This window comes from Ascidiella aspersa, chromosome 2 (genome assembly GCF_963924565.1).
Source record: "Ascidiella aspersa chromosome 2, kaAscAspe10.2, whole genome shotgun sequence".
Taxonomy (NCBI): domain Eukaryota; kingdom Metazoa; phylum Chordata; class Ascidiacea; order Phlebobranchia; family Ascidiidae; genus Ascidiella; species Ascidiella aspersa.
The window spans coordinates 112,305-129,975 of record NC_139448.1 but is presented as its reverse complement, the minus strand read 5'-3'; the positions used below and the strand labels follow the sequence as shown (position 1 = coordinate 129,975).

The following is a 17,671-nucleotide window of genomic DNA, read 5'->3' as shown; positions in this document are numbered from 1 at the left end:
GAATCTCCAGCTGAATTGGTGAAACCGGTGTTGGTAGGTGAGCGGTTACCAAGTAATGACTACTGTTTGACGCCACCGCCGAGCGCGAAACCTCGTGCTAGTTTTTTAAATCCGTCTCGCTCAGGAATGCCGCCTATGATGGAACGAACCGCTTTTACGCCTAGGTTTGATACCTTTGCTAATCCACAGAAGTTAAAGTTTGACAATACTACAAAGAAACGCGTAGACTTGGCCCAATTAATGCGCGCATCTCCAGGAAAGGAACTGCAGTGGCTTGAGCTAAATGTGCGCCAATTACGACAATTAGGTTTGAATGCTGAAAACGTGTTGTTGTCGCTGATGGCCACGACTGATGCGCATTTGTCATTACAGTCGTTTTTGCAAGCTTTGCTTTTGAATGTGAATATGAATAGCGAACAGAAACTAACGACTTTGGAAGATCATGTTAAGGCAACGTTTAAAAAATCGCACGTTGCGCTAATCAATCATTTGCGTACTTTGTTGGAAAACATTCGTTATGACAATCCAATCTTGAACCCGGTGCAGGCCATTACGACGGCCTTTGCTCAGGAAGGAATCTTGTTAGATAGTTTAGCGGGTGACAGTCCGTATTTGCGTTTAGTTGAGGAGGTGTTGTTAAAAAAATTGCCCACCAGTGTTGCTTTACAAATTGAAGGCGAGACGTGGAAAAACATGCAGAAAATCTTACATCGTTATTTTACCCTATCTACTGCTCGTTCCAGCAGTTTGGACCCAATCAAGAAGGTTTTAGTATCGCATTTTGAAGAAGGTAAGTCTGTTTTATCTGATAACTCTGAGGAATTAAAAAAACTATCTGAAAAAGTTTCGCATTTGAACGGGTTGGTATTGCAGAGAACTAAGAACAGTAACTGTGATGAAAATAAAAGTTATACATCTAATCAGAAAAATACAGTGTTATCTAAAAATATGAAGTATCAATCTAAATGTTTCTTTTGTCAGGCTGAAGGACATTTCGCGCGCGACTGCGACCTGAAGCGTTTGCTTCGCGCTAACGGCTGGGATGTGTATTCCAGCACAGGAGACCAGGTTTTCAGCTCGAAGCCTGCGGGCCGCGGCGGCCGGAGATGGAGCTCAGCAGGCCCGTGGCGAAATGGACAGTGGGGTCGGCCGCAGACCTCGACTCAGAATTCATACAACGGCGGGAATTCGCAACGATTTTCCGGCCGAGGACGAACAATGAATCGTGGATACACTCAGGTGAATCGTTCTAATTCATTCAATCCTTCAAATACTTTTTCAAAAAACTAGATTCGGGCTGGGGTTGCATGAATGAGTCGCATCCTCAGCCTACTTGTTCGAATGTACAATCTAATTATATTTTGACATCATCTAATGGCACTGCGCACCTCTTTGTAACAGATAGCGTAACTTGTCAACCATTTCTGTTAGATACGGGTGCTGGGGCTAACATTATACACCCTTCTGCCTTACCAGATTCCGTAAAGATAAATCCTTCAAATGCTAAATTTTCTACCTTAGATGGCACGCGCAGTGCTATGAAGTCACAAGGCATAGTGTCAATCCCAGTTATGATTTCTAACTCTACTATAAATCTTGAATTTGAAGTTTTAGATCAGACACCTTACAATATTATCGGAATTTCTGACATCATTCAGCACGACTTACTGAATAAAGGAACTCTGGAAATTCGTGGTTCGTATCAAGACGCCTTACAGGTATTATCTGCCTTGCGTTGTGATAAGTCTGTGGCTTTTGACACCCACAATAAATTAACTTATGAACAGGCAGCAAAATAGCATCAGACGCCACGAACTCCTGTACATGTAACTGCGCCTCTAGTGTCTGGATTTGCGCCTGAAAATGTTGATTCGGAGCCCGGAATTGGACATAGTCGATTGCCTCCTTCTCGTAGAACAGTGCGAACAGTTCCGTCAAAATGGGAGGACGCTACGCACGCTTATTTACCCGTTCGCTCAAGGGCAAATAAAATCTCTCCTCTGCGGGAAGGGCCATTTGAAATTGTTCGCTTGACGAGGGCTAACGTGACTGTTGATCTGTCTAAAGGAGAGTTACGCAAGCAGCCTCGCGATCAGGCGTTCCCTGTTACATTATCTGTTGAGGAGTAGTGAAATTTCAATTCAGATATTCGACTGTCTTAAATCAATAAGCTTGTGTGACCGATTTATGTTTTGCTTGTAAAATGTTGTGTTGGCAAGTGGTCATGTGTAATTATGTGTTGAGATGCTTGCATATATTAGACAGTTGTCAACGTTGTTGTTTTTGCGAAATGATTCTGTATATAAGTTAAACGTAATTTTCTGTCCGAGTGGTTGTTTTATTGATTGAATATAGCAGTCGCTGATACGTACAGTGGTTTGTGGTTCGAGTGGTTTGTGATCTTGCGCTTGCCTGTTAAGGCATGTATAGCACGTTTTGTTGTATTCTTTGTTTGTTTTCAGTTACTAAGCAGTGCTGAAAGATGTGTGTAATAATTGCGGTGGTATATTACTACTATAAAAAAATATAAAAAAGGGTTGAAGATACTTTCCCCTTCAAATAAAAAAATATAGTCGTATTAAGGACAAGGTAAGTTCCTTTTTAACGACGGAGGAGGTCGACTAATCCTTCCTAAAATTGAAGAAGAGCGGTAGGGCCGATAGCCTCGCTGATGTGAAAATAAGGGATGTGCATTGTGCAATTCCCCTTAGATATACTAGTATTGCGCGCTATTAACACGAGTTAAAATGTGGCAGGGCAAGGGCCTCACATGTGTTAAATTTGGGGATGAGTAATATTCTCCTACGTAATTAAGTGTCGAAGACGATGACGGGAATTCCATCTGACGACAATAGGGCAGGGTGATTGTCCTTTTTAAGGCATATGTTTTGCCTGATTCTCGCTGGATGAGTTTGAACACGTGACAGTTGTACATATGTATATGTGCTAAAAAAAATTAAAAAAAAAGGTGTTTAACAGGTTTTGGTATACCTAAACGTTTTTGCATTAAGACTGATCATCTTATGTTGCAGCGTTTTTAAGACCTAGGGTTCATTGGATTGTGCACGTCCTTTGAAAGTATTAACCTAAGCACTGATTCAAAAAAAATATAATATCATAAAACTGTAAAGAAAAAAAATGCATATCATGAAGTTGGGATATTTTCCTATTATGTTCCTGGTTTGTTTTTGGACATGTAACTTGATGTTTAATGTGGGGGCATGGAGGAAAAAACGTTTTGTGGAAAACGACACAAATTTGGTAATGCGTTGCACTCCTTGTACGGCATCCTGTGGAAATAGTTCCAGGATTTGTGTAAACGGGATTCGTTTACCTTGCGTTCTGGCAGAATGCCTTGTGTCATGCCCCAAATGCTCTTCTGCTCCAGGTTTGTTGGAGGAGCAGAATTTTCGTTTATTTCAAGGACGACAGGTAAAGTGTCCAGTTTGTTTACCTACCTGGACACTATGGATCGAATGGTCAGCGTGCCACTCGATAAATAAACAGTTGAGGACACGCAATTTTTTTGTTAAACGTGGCTCTGTTTTAAGTCCCGTTGCTGGTGAAAGTTTACAAGTGCGAAATTGCACTTACTATGGCCAATTAGCTAATGTAAATACCACCATTAATACACCAGTACATCCTCATTCTATAGCGGTGATTGCCGTCATAATGCCTTTAACTATATTAGCGTTTATTGTTATTTGTCTATGTTGTGTAAAGGCACATAACCGGAGTCGTCGGCTCCGGGTGCCTAGGATTTAATGTTTGTTTTGTTGTACAGGTCTAACAATGAATTGGATTTTGTTTTTGTTTTTTAAAATAGGAGTGGTTTTTGCTCAACACATCCATTTGAATGATGTGGCGGTTACTGATGCGTCAAATTTGGCCGCATTTAAATTGAAACCAGGGGTGCACCCAAAATTTGGTGCTCCTCAAACCTCTATTCCGCTTCACCGGCTGCAGGCAAACCTTAGCCTTAATGGGTCAAAGACATTTTTCTCACCCATTTTTGGCAACTTCAGGTCTGCAGCTAAGACTTGGACTGAGTATCATTATCCCAAAGGAAAGTATTATGCTACGCCGCATGAATACGCTAAGGAATGCACATGTGGGAGAAAGCGTCAATTGGTAACATTTCGGGTGGGGGTTAATCATATAAGGCTATCAAGCCTACATGAAACCTATCTCGAAGTGAGTTCGAAATCCCACACTGATGCGTATGGAAAAGTTCACGATTTATCATCGGCCTTTAGCCTATTAACGCTTTTTCTATGTACACTTTTCCAAAAATATGAGAGAGTAAAAGCCAATGTAACTTTAAATTATGAGCCCTATAATTATCCGCACATGGCCAAGTTAGCTGACTGGTGGCCTATTCAAAATTATTACGATTTACATGAGTTAACTCGTTTTCGTGTCTTAAAGAGCGCTGCGCCTTGTTCGGAAATGGGTTGCTTGGGTACTATGGCTGTTTCAATACCCGTGGGAAACCCTAGAACTTACTATAAAAATCCGTTTGCTTCCTCGGCAGATTTTATTTTTCCGAATGGCACGAACATTCGCGGCCATAATAATGAACATATTTTGCGTTCTCCTGGTTGTTTTTTATATAGTATGTTTGGTACTATCGGATTTTGGGCTCCCCATGGTCAAACTACTCCAGTTGATACCATTGCTTTGCGCATGAATGTGCATATATCTGTTTTTAACCTTAGAGTTACTCATTTTTCAAACAAGGGTTTGATTGTAAAATTACCATATTATCGGCTCGGCGATAAATTCTCTATTTTATTTGCGTCTTATCCAATTAATTGGTTTCCTAATGATACAATTTTTGCTGATGGCAATGGCCCACCTGTTCATGATTTAGTGCTAGATTTTAAAAGAAAGAAAAATTCTTATCATTTTGATGTATCTGTCCCTTATCAAATGTTTAATTTTTATGACACCTACCCATTAAATCTGGCAGGTGATACCGCCTGCCAAGCTCGGGCATCGAGATCTGTCTGCACCTCGGCAACAGGCTCATTAGAAGTTTCTTTGATGCATAGGGTCCCCCACGCGCCCTTTGATAATGAACGTAATATCCCTGTAGCCCCTGTACAATTTTTGCCCACTCATTTCAGACAGAAGCGTTTTTTCTTTGTTACTTTAATCGCTTGTTTATTTTCCGAAGCCGTAATTCATTTCGAAATGCGAAAACTTGAGCAAGAATTTGCCAATCGTTTAAATAAACTGCAGTCGGAGATAGACGATAAATTTAACCGAGTTGCAGCTTAAATGAAACAATTTGCGGCCTTGTTGACCCAGAGCAGTTTGTCTTTGGAAGATTTACAGAATACGCAGTTGGCTTTGGCAAACGATTTAAGACGCTTTGAGTACATGCAGATAAATGAAGATCGCTAAATGAAGAAGAATAGAATGATGATTCTACAGAACCAAAAAAACGTGCTTGCAGGCACACGCGCGACCTTAAGTTCCTCCATTGCACAAACACATGCCATACGAGCATGTCTTCAATCGTTGAAAACTTTAAAAGAACTAAAAGCCGATAACACATCGCTTTATTCACTCGCGTTAACTCGCGGTCAAGTTCGTCTTCGCAGATTAGCTACTCTGGAGTTCCGACAGCTGAACACCTCGATGACGAACGACACGTTGAGCCAAGAGGAGGAGGACTACAACAATCGTACGAGCGTCCTTCACCGAGAACTCGAGCACGACATCTCAGCTCTGGAAAACGTCAGCGTTGCAACGAACTTCACGTGGATTCCACTCGTGTTCACGGAAGACCCAACCCTGTTCAAGTTTTCAAACAGCGGTTTCCTTGGCGATGTCGGGGCTGGTTTATCCTCTTTGGAAAATGTCGCCATCCGTGGATTTGATGATGTACGGCAGGTGGTTTCAACCACCATTGATGACGCCACCGGGATACTCGGCAAGCCTCTCCTTGTGCTTGCAATATGTGGAGGAACAGCAGCGGGAGGCATCCTCATCATGCTAAGTGCCTGTTACGCGTGGAGACACTTTCGTGCTAAGAACAATACTGACTATTTACGCGGAATGCCAAGTTTAAAGTGAATGTTTTTAAGGAGGGAGGAATGTTACGTGCTTAATTAGCACTACAAAATTATCACCGGTTGCTTATTACGCCGACTGTAAATTCTAACATTCATTATTAATTTTGCGCCTTTGTTCTTAAATGTAGGGCTATAGGAATTAGGTTTTCGCATTTCGAGACATGTATAATTGTATATTAACGTAATATTCTTGTGCGCTGTGGTGTTCGCCGTTAATTGGACTTTGGACATGTTTTTGTCTCCAAACATTTCTGCAAATCTCACAATCATTTATCGCTTGTTTTTCGGCGCGGTTTAACTTCTCACTAAAAGGTCCGCCCAATGTTATCTTTCCACGAAACGGCCGCCCTGTAAGGCAGGCCTCGGGTTTCCGGGAGCGCGTCGGTTCTCGTGAAAAGGAGTTTTGTTTTAGCGTATATTACGAGCGGCTCACCGCCTACAGCGGAGAGAGACGTCTGGGTGTAGCCTTGTGAAATTATCGAGTAAAACTTTAAGTTTCATTATGCTCTGTCTGTCACCTCTGTAAGTAATTGTGTGTGTCTAAGTGTCATTATTGTTTGTGGTGTGGTAATATTCTACTCTTGCAACCAATACATCTGTACATTGGGTTTTCTTGTTGTGGTCTTTAATATAAGTTCTCTTTGGTAGGTTATTTATTGCCCGGAAATAAGAACTCACAGCGACTTTACAGGAGGCCTAGGTAATTTTCTAGAATTACTAGTAAAGTCGTAACAGGAACCCCTGCTCTAGACGAAGCATTGTGTGTTATTCGGCGTTTAAAATTTAGGAAATAGGTTAACACTTGTATATTTTAGCCTCAGTAATTGGCTTCACGCATCTTTTATGACAGAATATTTTTCACTAAACACAAATTTCTTATCAGCTTAAGTTTAACCTACGTTAGCGCGACCTGGTATTTCGTACTTTCAGTGCTTCAGTTTATTAATACGTGCGAACGAACACTTTCACAGATGGTACTTCTCCCCATGTAATTCAGAAAAGTCGAGCATACTGTTAGTGAACCACGATTGTGCTACTAGCGGTGTACATTGCGCTAGCTGTAATATAGTGTTTACAGAGATGGAGTTGCACACTAATTGCACATGAAACCTGGTCGAATTTCAGGGCGTTTTGACACCCTGCAAGAAATCCAGGGCGTCAAAAAACGCTATGCACACCCACGTTCGGCGCCTATGCTCGTAAGCGCTGGAATATATAGTGTTAGCGTGGCAGGAAAATGGCAGCTGCTAAAGATGCATTTATGCAGACGGTATCAGCGTCAATCTAAAATTATAATCTATTTTAGTAATTGCAGTATTTTATTCAGATTGAAGGAATCGGTCGCGAATAACGTGTGGCTAAATGGAGCTAAACGCCGCAGAAAAGTAACACAAAAAGAATCGCCATCAAGATCTGTGGTCGTGACGCTGATTGCAGCTCGGATGAATACGACAAGGACAGTGATTGTGACCAAGCTACAATTGACAAATGTTGAAATGAAAAGTGCTCTCATTAGCTCGTGTAGCTCTCATATTAGCTTGTAAATATTGTTGGTGTTATTTTTTCACTAAAGATTGTAGAAAAAATATATTTAAGGAATTGTTACATTCTTTACATTGATGTTTTATCGCTTTTATCTGCACTTGATTTTTACACTAATGATGGCATGAGTTATTGATGAAACGTCTGTAAATTGCGAAATGTTGATTTTATCGAATATTATGGCTTTGGTATTTTTTTTTCTGATTGATAGCCACTCGCCCTTAAATTTAATGAGCACCAAAGCGCTATGCATACTTTCGCGTGTTGCTCCGCGGTGATTCATGAACTCTAGAATAGCAATTTCAGTTAAATCACACTATTATTGGCGTTTATTGCAAGCAAAATTCGAATGCTGTAAAACGATGAAGGGAAACATATTGTGGCGATCTATTCTGATACTAACAAAGGTATACTTGCTGTCGTAGGGCCACAAATATTTAATATTTCCGTTATTTAGCAGTTAAACTTTAACTGGTGGTTTTCATTATGACATCATAAACCTCTCTTGTGACGTTAGGGAACATATTTTATATTTATATTTCTTAAACGTGAATAGGGGGCACAAAGTGTTGTTTTATTGTGTAGTTGGTCTTAATACTATAGTATTATAGAGCATCCGGCTTTAAATATTGTTACTTTATAAGTCTTATTGTGTGTTTTCACTCTTACTTCACTGGGCAGTGCTTACATGTAATTTTACTGGTGCGATGGTGGGTAAAGTAGCAAGTTTGGGTATAAGAAATAACTTAATTTCTCTTCAAGAATTTTCTGTGATTGAACACATTTTTTATTCCAATTTCCATATGAATTAACAACTCAAACTTGTACTAATAGGAACGAAATAACTTTGATAGGTTAGTTCAGTGGTTCTCAACCTTTTATGCTTCGTGGCCCCCTTTGAAAGGCTCTCGACCCTCGTGCCCCCTGCTTAAAAATACCTAGCATTGTATTTACTGGTTTTTACTTCTCCAGGTTAATAACAAATATAGCCATTAACCAACAAATAAAGGCACTTAGTTGCTCAAAAATTTAATAAATCAGTTATTTTTATTAACTAATTACTCATTACAAAGCTGGTTCCTGCCAAGGTATTTTTTATATTTGGCTCTATTTTGTACTCAGCCAAGCGAATGATTTATGTTTTTTTTACTTTTTTTACATGCATAACCTAGCTGAATATTAGGTCTCGACCAACGGCATTTGACCGACAATTAATATTAGCGGCAAGTAATTGGCCGCCCGAAAAAACGCTGACGCCGCACTACATGGCTACATATAAAGCAGCACAGTTAATGTTTCGCCACAGCGACAGGCCTTTATCTAAACTTGCCACCCACGTTCATAGGATAAGACGTAACTTTCTGCGATAAACAAATTAAAATTAACCGATATTCTACTTTAAACATCCCTATACGGACGGGGCAAAAAACGTGTCTGAAAAATGAGTTACAAAACGTTACAAGAAAGTTTTACAGTCATAATAACTGGCAATTGATAAAAGTGGTGACATTTTGGTTTTGCAATACCTAGCTAGAGAGTTGTGCCTGTAACAAGACATGCTGAGTAGGTAATAAGTTGAGGCTGAAGCTGATACCTCACAGCGATAAATCGACTGAATATAAAACATAAACAAATAACTATTTACTACAAATCCGTAATGACACTACGATTAAAAGTCCATTATTCGCTTCCCACCAGCGAGGCTCGTTACAACTTGATCGCTTTTTCCAGTCCAGTGTATCAACTGCCGTATCGAAGACAAATAAATATGAAAGCTCAAACCGTTTCGAGCAGCAACTGACTGAGTTTTAGCGCAATACTCAAAACCATTCAGATAGCAGAAACAAAATGACTAAAAATATTAAAGCTACATTACTAAAAGTACAGCAAACATAATAACTATATCGTCTGTGACGTAACAGTGTATGACAATTGAAGGTGTGGCGTGCCTGTTATTGTTGTGGAACTGTTCATAAACGCTACCAACAAATTAATTATTAGGAGTACAATATTTATCTTTTTCGGGGGGAGGGTTTTGGGTCTTTTTTCTTGGCCCCTGTCACCCCCTGGCTACTTTGACCCATTGGTTAATTATTATTATTTATTTAGGACGGTCTATTTATTTAATGAGATGGTTTACCACAGCTGACACTTTGTGGGTGAATCGGTCGACACAAAACACATTTACAATTAAGGGCACTAAAGCGGTGGAGGTAAAGTAGCAAACATAATAACATGCCACACATTTTTGGTCACGTTTGTTTGGCTAAGGTACAGTTTAAATTATTACCTGCATGCTGAAGGTGCAGTAGCTAAAGTCAGAAATATAACATTAAAAAAATAAAACAAAACAAAATTTTAAGAAATTTCGTTGGAAAGGTAAAGTAGCAAAACGTTTCAATGTTTGATTTAAAGTGACATAAGTGTAGGTACAGTTTAAAATCATTACCCACGTATCAAAGGTGCAGTAGCAAAACACGACTATACACAATCTTTGATAAAAATTAACAATATAATCCTGCCAAATTATAAATTTATTATTTTCGGAAAATTTTCCAATTTGCTTGTTCGGCAACTGTAGCAAAAATGGATTTATTGTTTGAATGAATTAAAAAATATTTTTATGGAATAAGCTATTAACTCGGCTAATAAAGTTGTTTAAAATAATGTTTAATAACTAATGGGTGTATGTGCACCTAAGATAACCTACAAAAAACACATTTTATTTTTACTTTTGGCTAAATTTTAAATGGAACAGTTCTATTAAATTTCACGAACTTGCTTGTTTGGCTACTGAACCTCAGATTGCTTATCGAGAATCAACTTTAAAAACAACCTACTTTGCAATCTTTGTTCTTGATGGCGTCGGTGAGTGGACTGATGTCTGTGATGCCACAATACCACAACTCCAACACCTCCAACTTGTGAACAATCTCCGACGAACTTTTCACTCCGGCGTTTTGGATTTGGTTGTTGCCGAGGTCAAGCTCCTTCAACTAATTCATAGAAACATAACGTCGTGAGTTTAAATATTTCCATTCAATGTTTCGTTGAAATAAATTATTTTGTACAAAGAGCGAAACAAAATCTCAAGTAATTTTGGACGAAAATATACAAAGTACCAAAAACACCGCAAAAAGTTTTATTGCTTGTTTCAAGGTGACGTCAGGGAAGGTACAGTTTAAATTATTACCCGCATATGTATTAGATATTTGAATCAATTACCAAATATTTTTAACAATGCAGTAGTTATAAACTTAAGCTATTTACCCGACTAAAAAGTAGTTTAAATTAATGTTTAATCACTAATGGGTGAGGGTGTATATGTTCGCAAGCAAGCCAAAAAAATATTTTTGTTTTTATTCCAAAAAAAATTCTCTTAAGTTTATACCGAAACAAATTTCAAGTAATTTTGACCGAAAATTTAAGGTAGAGTAGCAAAACATAGCAATGTTTGATTTACTGCAGAGGTGTGGATGTTAAAGAAAACACAAATGTTGGTGCGCGGCACGTTTTATTGCGGTATCGATGTTTTAAGCAGAATGTAAACCGCGGTCACGTTTGAACTCGTAATAATGACTCTTTGTCCCGTTTTAAAAACCTCGCCATTGCTGCAGTGGTAAATAGTTATGAGGTTTATTTTTAACTTAAACGTTGTTAATTAAAAAAAATGTTTAACCCAGTCGTTGCCTTTGAAAAGTTTATTGGACTTGTGATGTACCCAGCGAAAAAAATTTTACTTTTTTGTATTTATTGAATTGTTTGTATTCCAAAATTATACGCAATTACTGCAGTTGTTCGGTAACAATAAGTTCAATTGCAAATGTCCCATAATATTATTTGTAAGCAGTGTTTTTTAAGATGTTTTGAGGGACCGAAACGTCCCACTGAACAATGCGGTATTTTATCGCATACTTGTGCTACAGCCGAGAATTAGCAATTAGTCTATGTAAGAATGTTGTTGCGATCTCTTAAGTTCATAACGGTCAGCCAAGCCAAAGCCTAAAAAATAACTGTCTGTAAATATTTTATATCGCAATTATGTTTAGATACGAAACGAAACCATTGCGCACGCCCTTGGTGTCATTATTTGCTGTTCAGTCAGTAACTATAGTGTTGTTAGGCGGAATGTGGCGTTTTGTTTGTGGCGCGAAGCAACCTGCGGTCAAACTAGGGCATCTCTTTTTCACGGATTTTTTCAATCCCGTTTAACTTCCTGGGATTCCCGACGAAAAAATTATACCTAAAATTACACGTCATTATGACGTTTAAAATTATTTTATATTAGCTCCAAACATTTAATTAAGTTCATTTATGTTCTGTAGCATAGCTTCTGCAATCTTACAAGGCCTTCTCGTATTAAAGTAAGCACCCTTATTTGTTTTTATTTAAAAACAGCGCATGCAGGGCGCATTTTATTGAGTAGAATAAATTGAATTAAGTTTTTTCCGTTGGTAAGCGCAAATAAAGGCAATGACGTTAACATGGTTTGTACTATTTTTCGCGCTCCTGCACTTCTGCACGTAGGCCTATAAATTTATGCAAAAAACTAAAAGTACCGCATTTGCGGGTTAGCGTTTGGGTGAGAGTGGGTCAAGAGTTATTATATTTGCTACTAATAATATCACCTGACCACCCTCATTTAAACGTTAACGCGCACCAAAGCGACAAAAAATGAGCGGAAGAATGGAAAGGAAGACATTTGTAGATACGTAGAAATATTAATACATATTAAAACATGATTTGTTAAAGGTTTTGAGCAAGTTTGTTAAAGAAAGTAAATTTATTATTTATAAATCCGAGTTTAAATGCTAAAAGCTAACGCGCACGTAAACAATGTGCGTTATTTGTAGACCGTTGTTTTGCATAACTTTCTACGTGCAGAAGTGAAGGAGCGCCCTATTTTTTTCGTTATATTTGTCAAAAACGACAATTTTTTTAAAGTTTTGCTATGTTGCCGAATACCCTGGATTTAAAAAAAAATTCCCGGGATTCGGGATTGTTAATTCGCGGGAAATCCCGGGAATTTCCCGTCGAAACATTCCCGGAGAGGAACCCTACCTGTGAAACGTCCTTCCAAGCACAGAAAAAGCTGAATGCGAAAAAAGAGAGCGCGAGGATTTAGAGAAATGGAAAACAGGCCGTGGCTACTAAATTGCCGAAATGGTATGCAGTGCAAGTGGTGCAAATCTTTTAAGTGAGTCGATTGCTTATCACGAGCAAAGTGAAGTCCATGCATTAGCTCGTTCGTGTTATGAAGGGCAAAAATCACCAGCGACAGCTCCTGCTCTAATAGCATTCAATCAGCTTAATGAGCAATACAGCAAAAGAATGGGCAATTTTTTGAGAAACGCTCACGCTATTGCAAAGCACAGAAGACCGATCTGCCATTACTGTTGGTTGTGTGAACTAGATGAGGCAAAGGGTCTTGACGTCGGCAAATCATATCGCAGTAGAAAGTCGTGCAAGACCTTTGTAAAAGAAATTGTAAGTATAACCTGTGATGGTGCAATGGACAGCAGCATAACGGAGCAGACATCCGTTCATGTCCGCTATAGCGTTAGGGGCTTGGTGCAAACTAAGTTTGTCGCCTAAGGAAGCCCAGAGAGTCCAAATGCTGCAGCCATTTATGACAGTATTTTAAAATCCCTTTTAGAAGTGGGTATAAGCAAGGAAGAGATTACGTCAAGGTTAGTTGGCTTTGGCTGTGATGGAGCTAATGTAATGGTAGGAAAGAAATGTGGCTTTCAGGCTTATTAAAGGGTTTGCAGCCTAGCGTTGTGGTTGTCCCTGCTTTGCACATCGTTTGCAGCTTTTCCCCAAAGACGCTACAAAACAGAACAAGCTATACGAAAGTGTTCTTGTCCTGTTAATGGGGCTATACTATCTTTACCATAACAGCCCGTAACAGCGTCTAAATCTTAGACCAGGGGTGTCCAACAAGCGGCACGCGTGCCAAATGTGGCACGCGACCTAATAAAAAATGGCACGCAAGCCCTTCCCAAAAAATACTAAAATTGTGATTTAGCCAATTGCCAAAAAATACCAAGTTTGTTATACAGCCAATTGTCAGAAAATACCAAGTTTGTTATACAGCCAATTGCCATTGTTTGTTCACAATATAACACAATCGCCAAACCACGACAACCAACAATTACTTTTGATATAGCAACATTATACTGTGTGGAGGCTGGCATTCACATAATGTTATATAGCTTGGTGTGAAGAAACAAAAGTCAGCTCACCGAGAGACAATTTGATGTAGTGATGCGTATTTCTACTAGACAGTATTTTTTCAAGTTTAATTAAACGTTCTTATTTTTGGTAAAAAAGCGCTTTTATGATTAAAAAGAATTGGTTCGGTTACGAAACTTTGGCACGGGAAGAAGTTATAAGATAAAAATTGGCACGCCGGCATGGTTGAGTTGACACCCCTGCCTTAGACTAACTTTTGAGGGCCTCAACCAATGTGCCGTAATGCCCACGAGAGTGTGTGGCACAAGATGGGTGGGTCATACTCTGCTATCAATCAAGAATGTGATACGAGGGTACAGCGCAATCCGCGCTCAACTTGGAGATCTTACAGCAAAGGAAAGGGTAAAGGAAATTATTTTTCGGTAAATTTGAGAAGTGCAAATGATCTGTACACAGTATTCCACATTGCTCGTAAGCGCTGGAATAGAAAGTGTGTTAGCGTGGCAGAAAGTGTGTCAGCAACATGAAATTGACGAAAACGTGTTTTCTACTTGAAAGTAGTGCGGAATTAATGAGCTAAGCTTAATAGGAAAGTAAAAATACATGTTTTATATGTTAAATTATTTTTTTCCTTTTGCTCGCGGTGCACTTGACAACCTTCCATGGCGCACCGGTTGAGAAGCGCTGGTCTAGCCACTGATACGATGAACGACTTGACGGTGGTGCAAATATGTTCCGCTAATCTTACACAATTCGACCCACAACCAGCCATTAACGTGTGGCTAAATGGAGCTAAACGCCGCAGAAAAGTAACACAAAATGAATCGCCATCAAGATCTGTGGTCGTTGACGCTGATTGCAGCTCGGATGAATACGACAAGGACAGTGATTGTGACCAAACTACAATTGACAAATGTTGAAATGAAAAGTGCTCTCATTAGCTCGTGTAGCTCTCATATCAGCTTGTAAATATTGTCAGTGTTATTTTTTCATCCGGCTTTAAATATTGTTACTTTATAGGTCTTATTGTGTGTTTCAACTGTTACTTCACTGGGCAGTGCTTACATGTTATTTTATTGGCGCGATGGTGGGTGAAGTACCAAGTTTGGGTACAAGAAATAACTTTATTTCTCTTCAAGAATTTTCTGTGATTGAACACATTTTTTATTCCAATTTCCATATGAATTAACAACTCAAACTTGTACTAATAGCAACGAAATAACTTTGATAGGTTAGTTCAGTGGTTCTCAACCTTTTATGCTTCGTGGCCCCCTTTGAAAGGCTCTCAACCCTCCTGGCCCCCTGCTTAAAAATATCTAGCATTGTATTTACTGGTTTTTACTTCTCCAGGTTAATAACAAATATAGCCATTAATCAACAAATAAAGGCACTTAGTTGGAAAAAAATTTAATAAATCAGTTATTTTAGTTTAAGTTAACTAATTACTCATTACAAAGCTGGTTCCTGCCAAGGTATTTTTTATATTTGGCTCTATTTTGTACTCAGCCAAGCGAGTGATTTATGGATTTTTTACTTTTTTTACATGCATAACCTAGCTGAATATTAGGTCTCGACCAACGGCATTTGACCGACAATTAATATTATCGGCAAGTAATTGGCCGCCCGAAAAAACGCTGACGCCGCACTACATGTCTACATATAAAGCAGCACAGTTAATGTTTCGCCACAGCGACAGGCCTTTATCTAAACTTGCCACCCACGTTCGTAGGATAAGGCGTAACTTTCTGCGATAAACAAATTAAAATTAACCGATATTCTACTTTTAAACATCCCTATACTGCCGGTTCAAAAAACGTGCCTGAAAAATGAGTTACAAAACGTTAGAAGAAAGTTTTACAGTCATAATAACTGGCAATTGATAAAAGTGGTGGCATTTTGGTTTTGCAATACCTAGCTAGAGAGTTGTGCCCGTGGCCAGCCTAAAATGTTTTGTGTGGTCAAATATTTTGAACTAGAACTAGTGAGAGTATTTGGTTTGGTGCACCGCCTATCGATGCAGAAAAAAACAAGACATGCTGAGTAGGTAATAAGTTGAGGCTGAAGCTGATACCTCACTGCGATAAATCGAGTGTATATAAAACATAAACAAATAACTATTTACTACAAATCCGTAATGACACTACGATTAAAATTCCATTATTCGCTCCCCACCAGCGAGGCTCGTTACAACTTGATCGCTTTTTCAGTCCAGTGTATCAACTGCCGTATCGAAGAAAAATAAATATGAAAGCTCAAACCGTTTCGAGCAGCAACTGACTGAGTTTTAGCGCAATACTCAAAAACCATTCAGATAGCAGAAACAAAATGACAAAAATATTAAAGCTACATTACTAAAAGTACAGCAAACATAACAACTATATCGTCTGTGACGTAACAGTCTATGACAATTGAAGGTGTGGCGTGCCTGTGATTGTTGTGGAACTGTTCATAAACGCTACCAACAAATTAATTATTAGGAGTATAATATTTATCTTTTTCGGGGGGAGGGTTTTAGGTCTTTTTTCTTGGCCCCTGTCACCCCCTGGCTACGCCTATGCCCGTGGCCCCCCAATTACCGCTCCGTGGCCGAAAACCCTGGGTTAGTTACAAATGTATTTTAATTATTTAATTCAGTAGTTATAAACTTCACAGCATTAAGATATTAAAGTTGTTACCCTTGGGCTACACGGCAGTGGATACATATTATTGGGAATTTGACCCATTGGTTAATTATTATTATTTACTTAGGACGGTCTATTTATTTAGTGAGATGGTTTATCACAGCTGACACTTTGTGGGTGAATCGGTCGACACAAAACACATTTACAATTAAGGGCACTAAAGCGGTGGAGGTAAAGTAGCAAACATAACAACATGCCACACATTTTTGGTCACGTTTGTTTGGCTAAGGTACAGTTTAAATTATTATCTGCATGCTGAAGGTGCAGTAGCTAAAATCAAAATTGTGAAATTAAAAAAAAAAAATTAAGAAATTTCGTTGGAGAGGTAAAGTTGCAAAACGTTTCAATGTTTGATTTAATGTGACAAAGGTGTAGGTACAGTTTAAAATCATTACCCACGTATCAAAGGTGCAGCAGCAAAACACAAATATTTATTATCTTTGATAAAAATTAACAATATGATCATGCCAAATTATAAATTTATTATTTTTGTTAAATTTCACGAATTTGCTTGTTTGGCAACTGTAGCAAAAAATGGATTTAATCTTTGAATGAATTACCAAATATTTTTATGGAATGAGCTATTCACTCGGCTAATAAAGTTGTTTAAAATAATGTTTAATGACTAATGAGTGTATGTGTACTTGAGCTAGCCGACTTTTTGCTAAATTGGCTGCTGTACCTCTGACTGCTTCTCGATTCTTTAAAAACAACCTACTTTGCAATCTTTGTTCTTGATGGCGTCGGTGAGTGGACTGATGTCTGTGATGCCACATTCGTACAACCCCAACTTCTCCAACTTGTGAACAATCTCCGACAAACTTTTCACTCCGGCGTTTTGGATTTGGTTGTAGCGGAGGTTAAGCTCCTTCAGCTAATTCATAGAAACATAACGTCGTGAGTTTAAAGATTTCCATTCAATGTTTCGTTGAAATAAATTATTTTGAACAAAAAGCGAAACAAAATCTCAAGTAATTTTGGACGAAAATATACAAGTACCAAAAACACCGCAAAAAGTTTTATTGTTTGTTTCAAGGTGACGTCAGGAAAGGTACAGTTTAAATTATTACCCGCATATGTATAAGATATTTGAATCAATTCCCAAATATTTTTAATAATGGAGTAGTAGTTTATTAAACAAAAAAAATTCTTCTTCAGGAGCGTCGTGTT

The 17,671-nt window shown here is 38.6% G+C and overlaps 3 protein-coding genes across 6 annotated transcripts in view; all 3 read right to left on the bottom strand.

Moving 5' to 3' along the window:
- LOC146162953 (NACHT, LRR and PYD domains-containing protein 14-like) overlaps positions 1-17,671 on the bottom strand; it is a 193,112-nt gene that overhangs the window by 111,769 nt on the left and 63,672 nt on the right. The window lies entirely within an intron of this gene.
- Positions 1-17,671, bottom strand: part of LOC146162954 (uncharacterized) — a 165,620-nt gene that overhangs the window by 111,500 nt on the left and 36,449 nt on the right. The window lies entirely within an intron of this gene.
- Positions 1-17,671, bottom strand: part of LOC146162955 (ribonuclease inhibitor-like) — a 32,862-nt gene that overhangs the window by 14,617 nt on the left and 574 nt on the right. Inside the window, exons 2-3 of the mRNA XM_083381507.1 lie at positions 17,220-17,375; positions 10,466-10,621 (exon numbers count right to left, since the gene is read on the bottom strand). Of these exons, the coding sequence (XP_083237633.1) occupies positions 10,466-10,621; positions 17,220-17,375 (312 nt within the window). The remainder of the gene's footprint in view (positions 1-10,465; positions 10,622-17,219; positions 17,376-17,671) is intronic.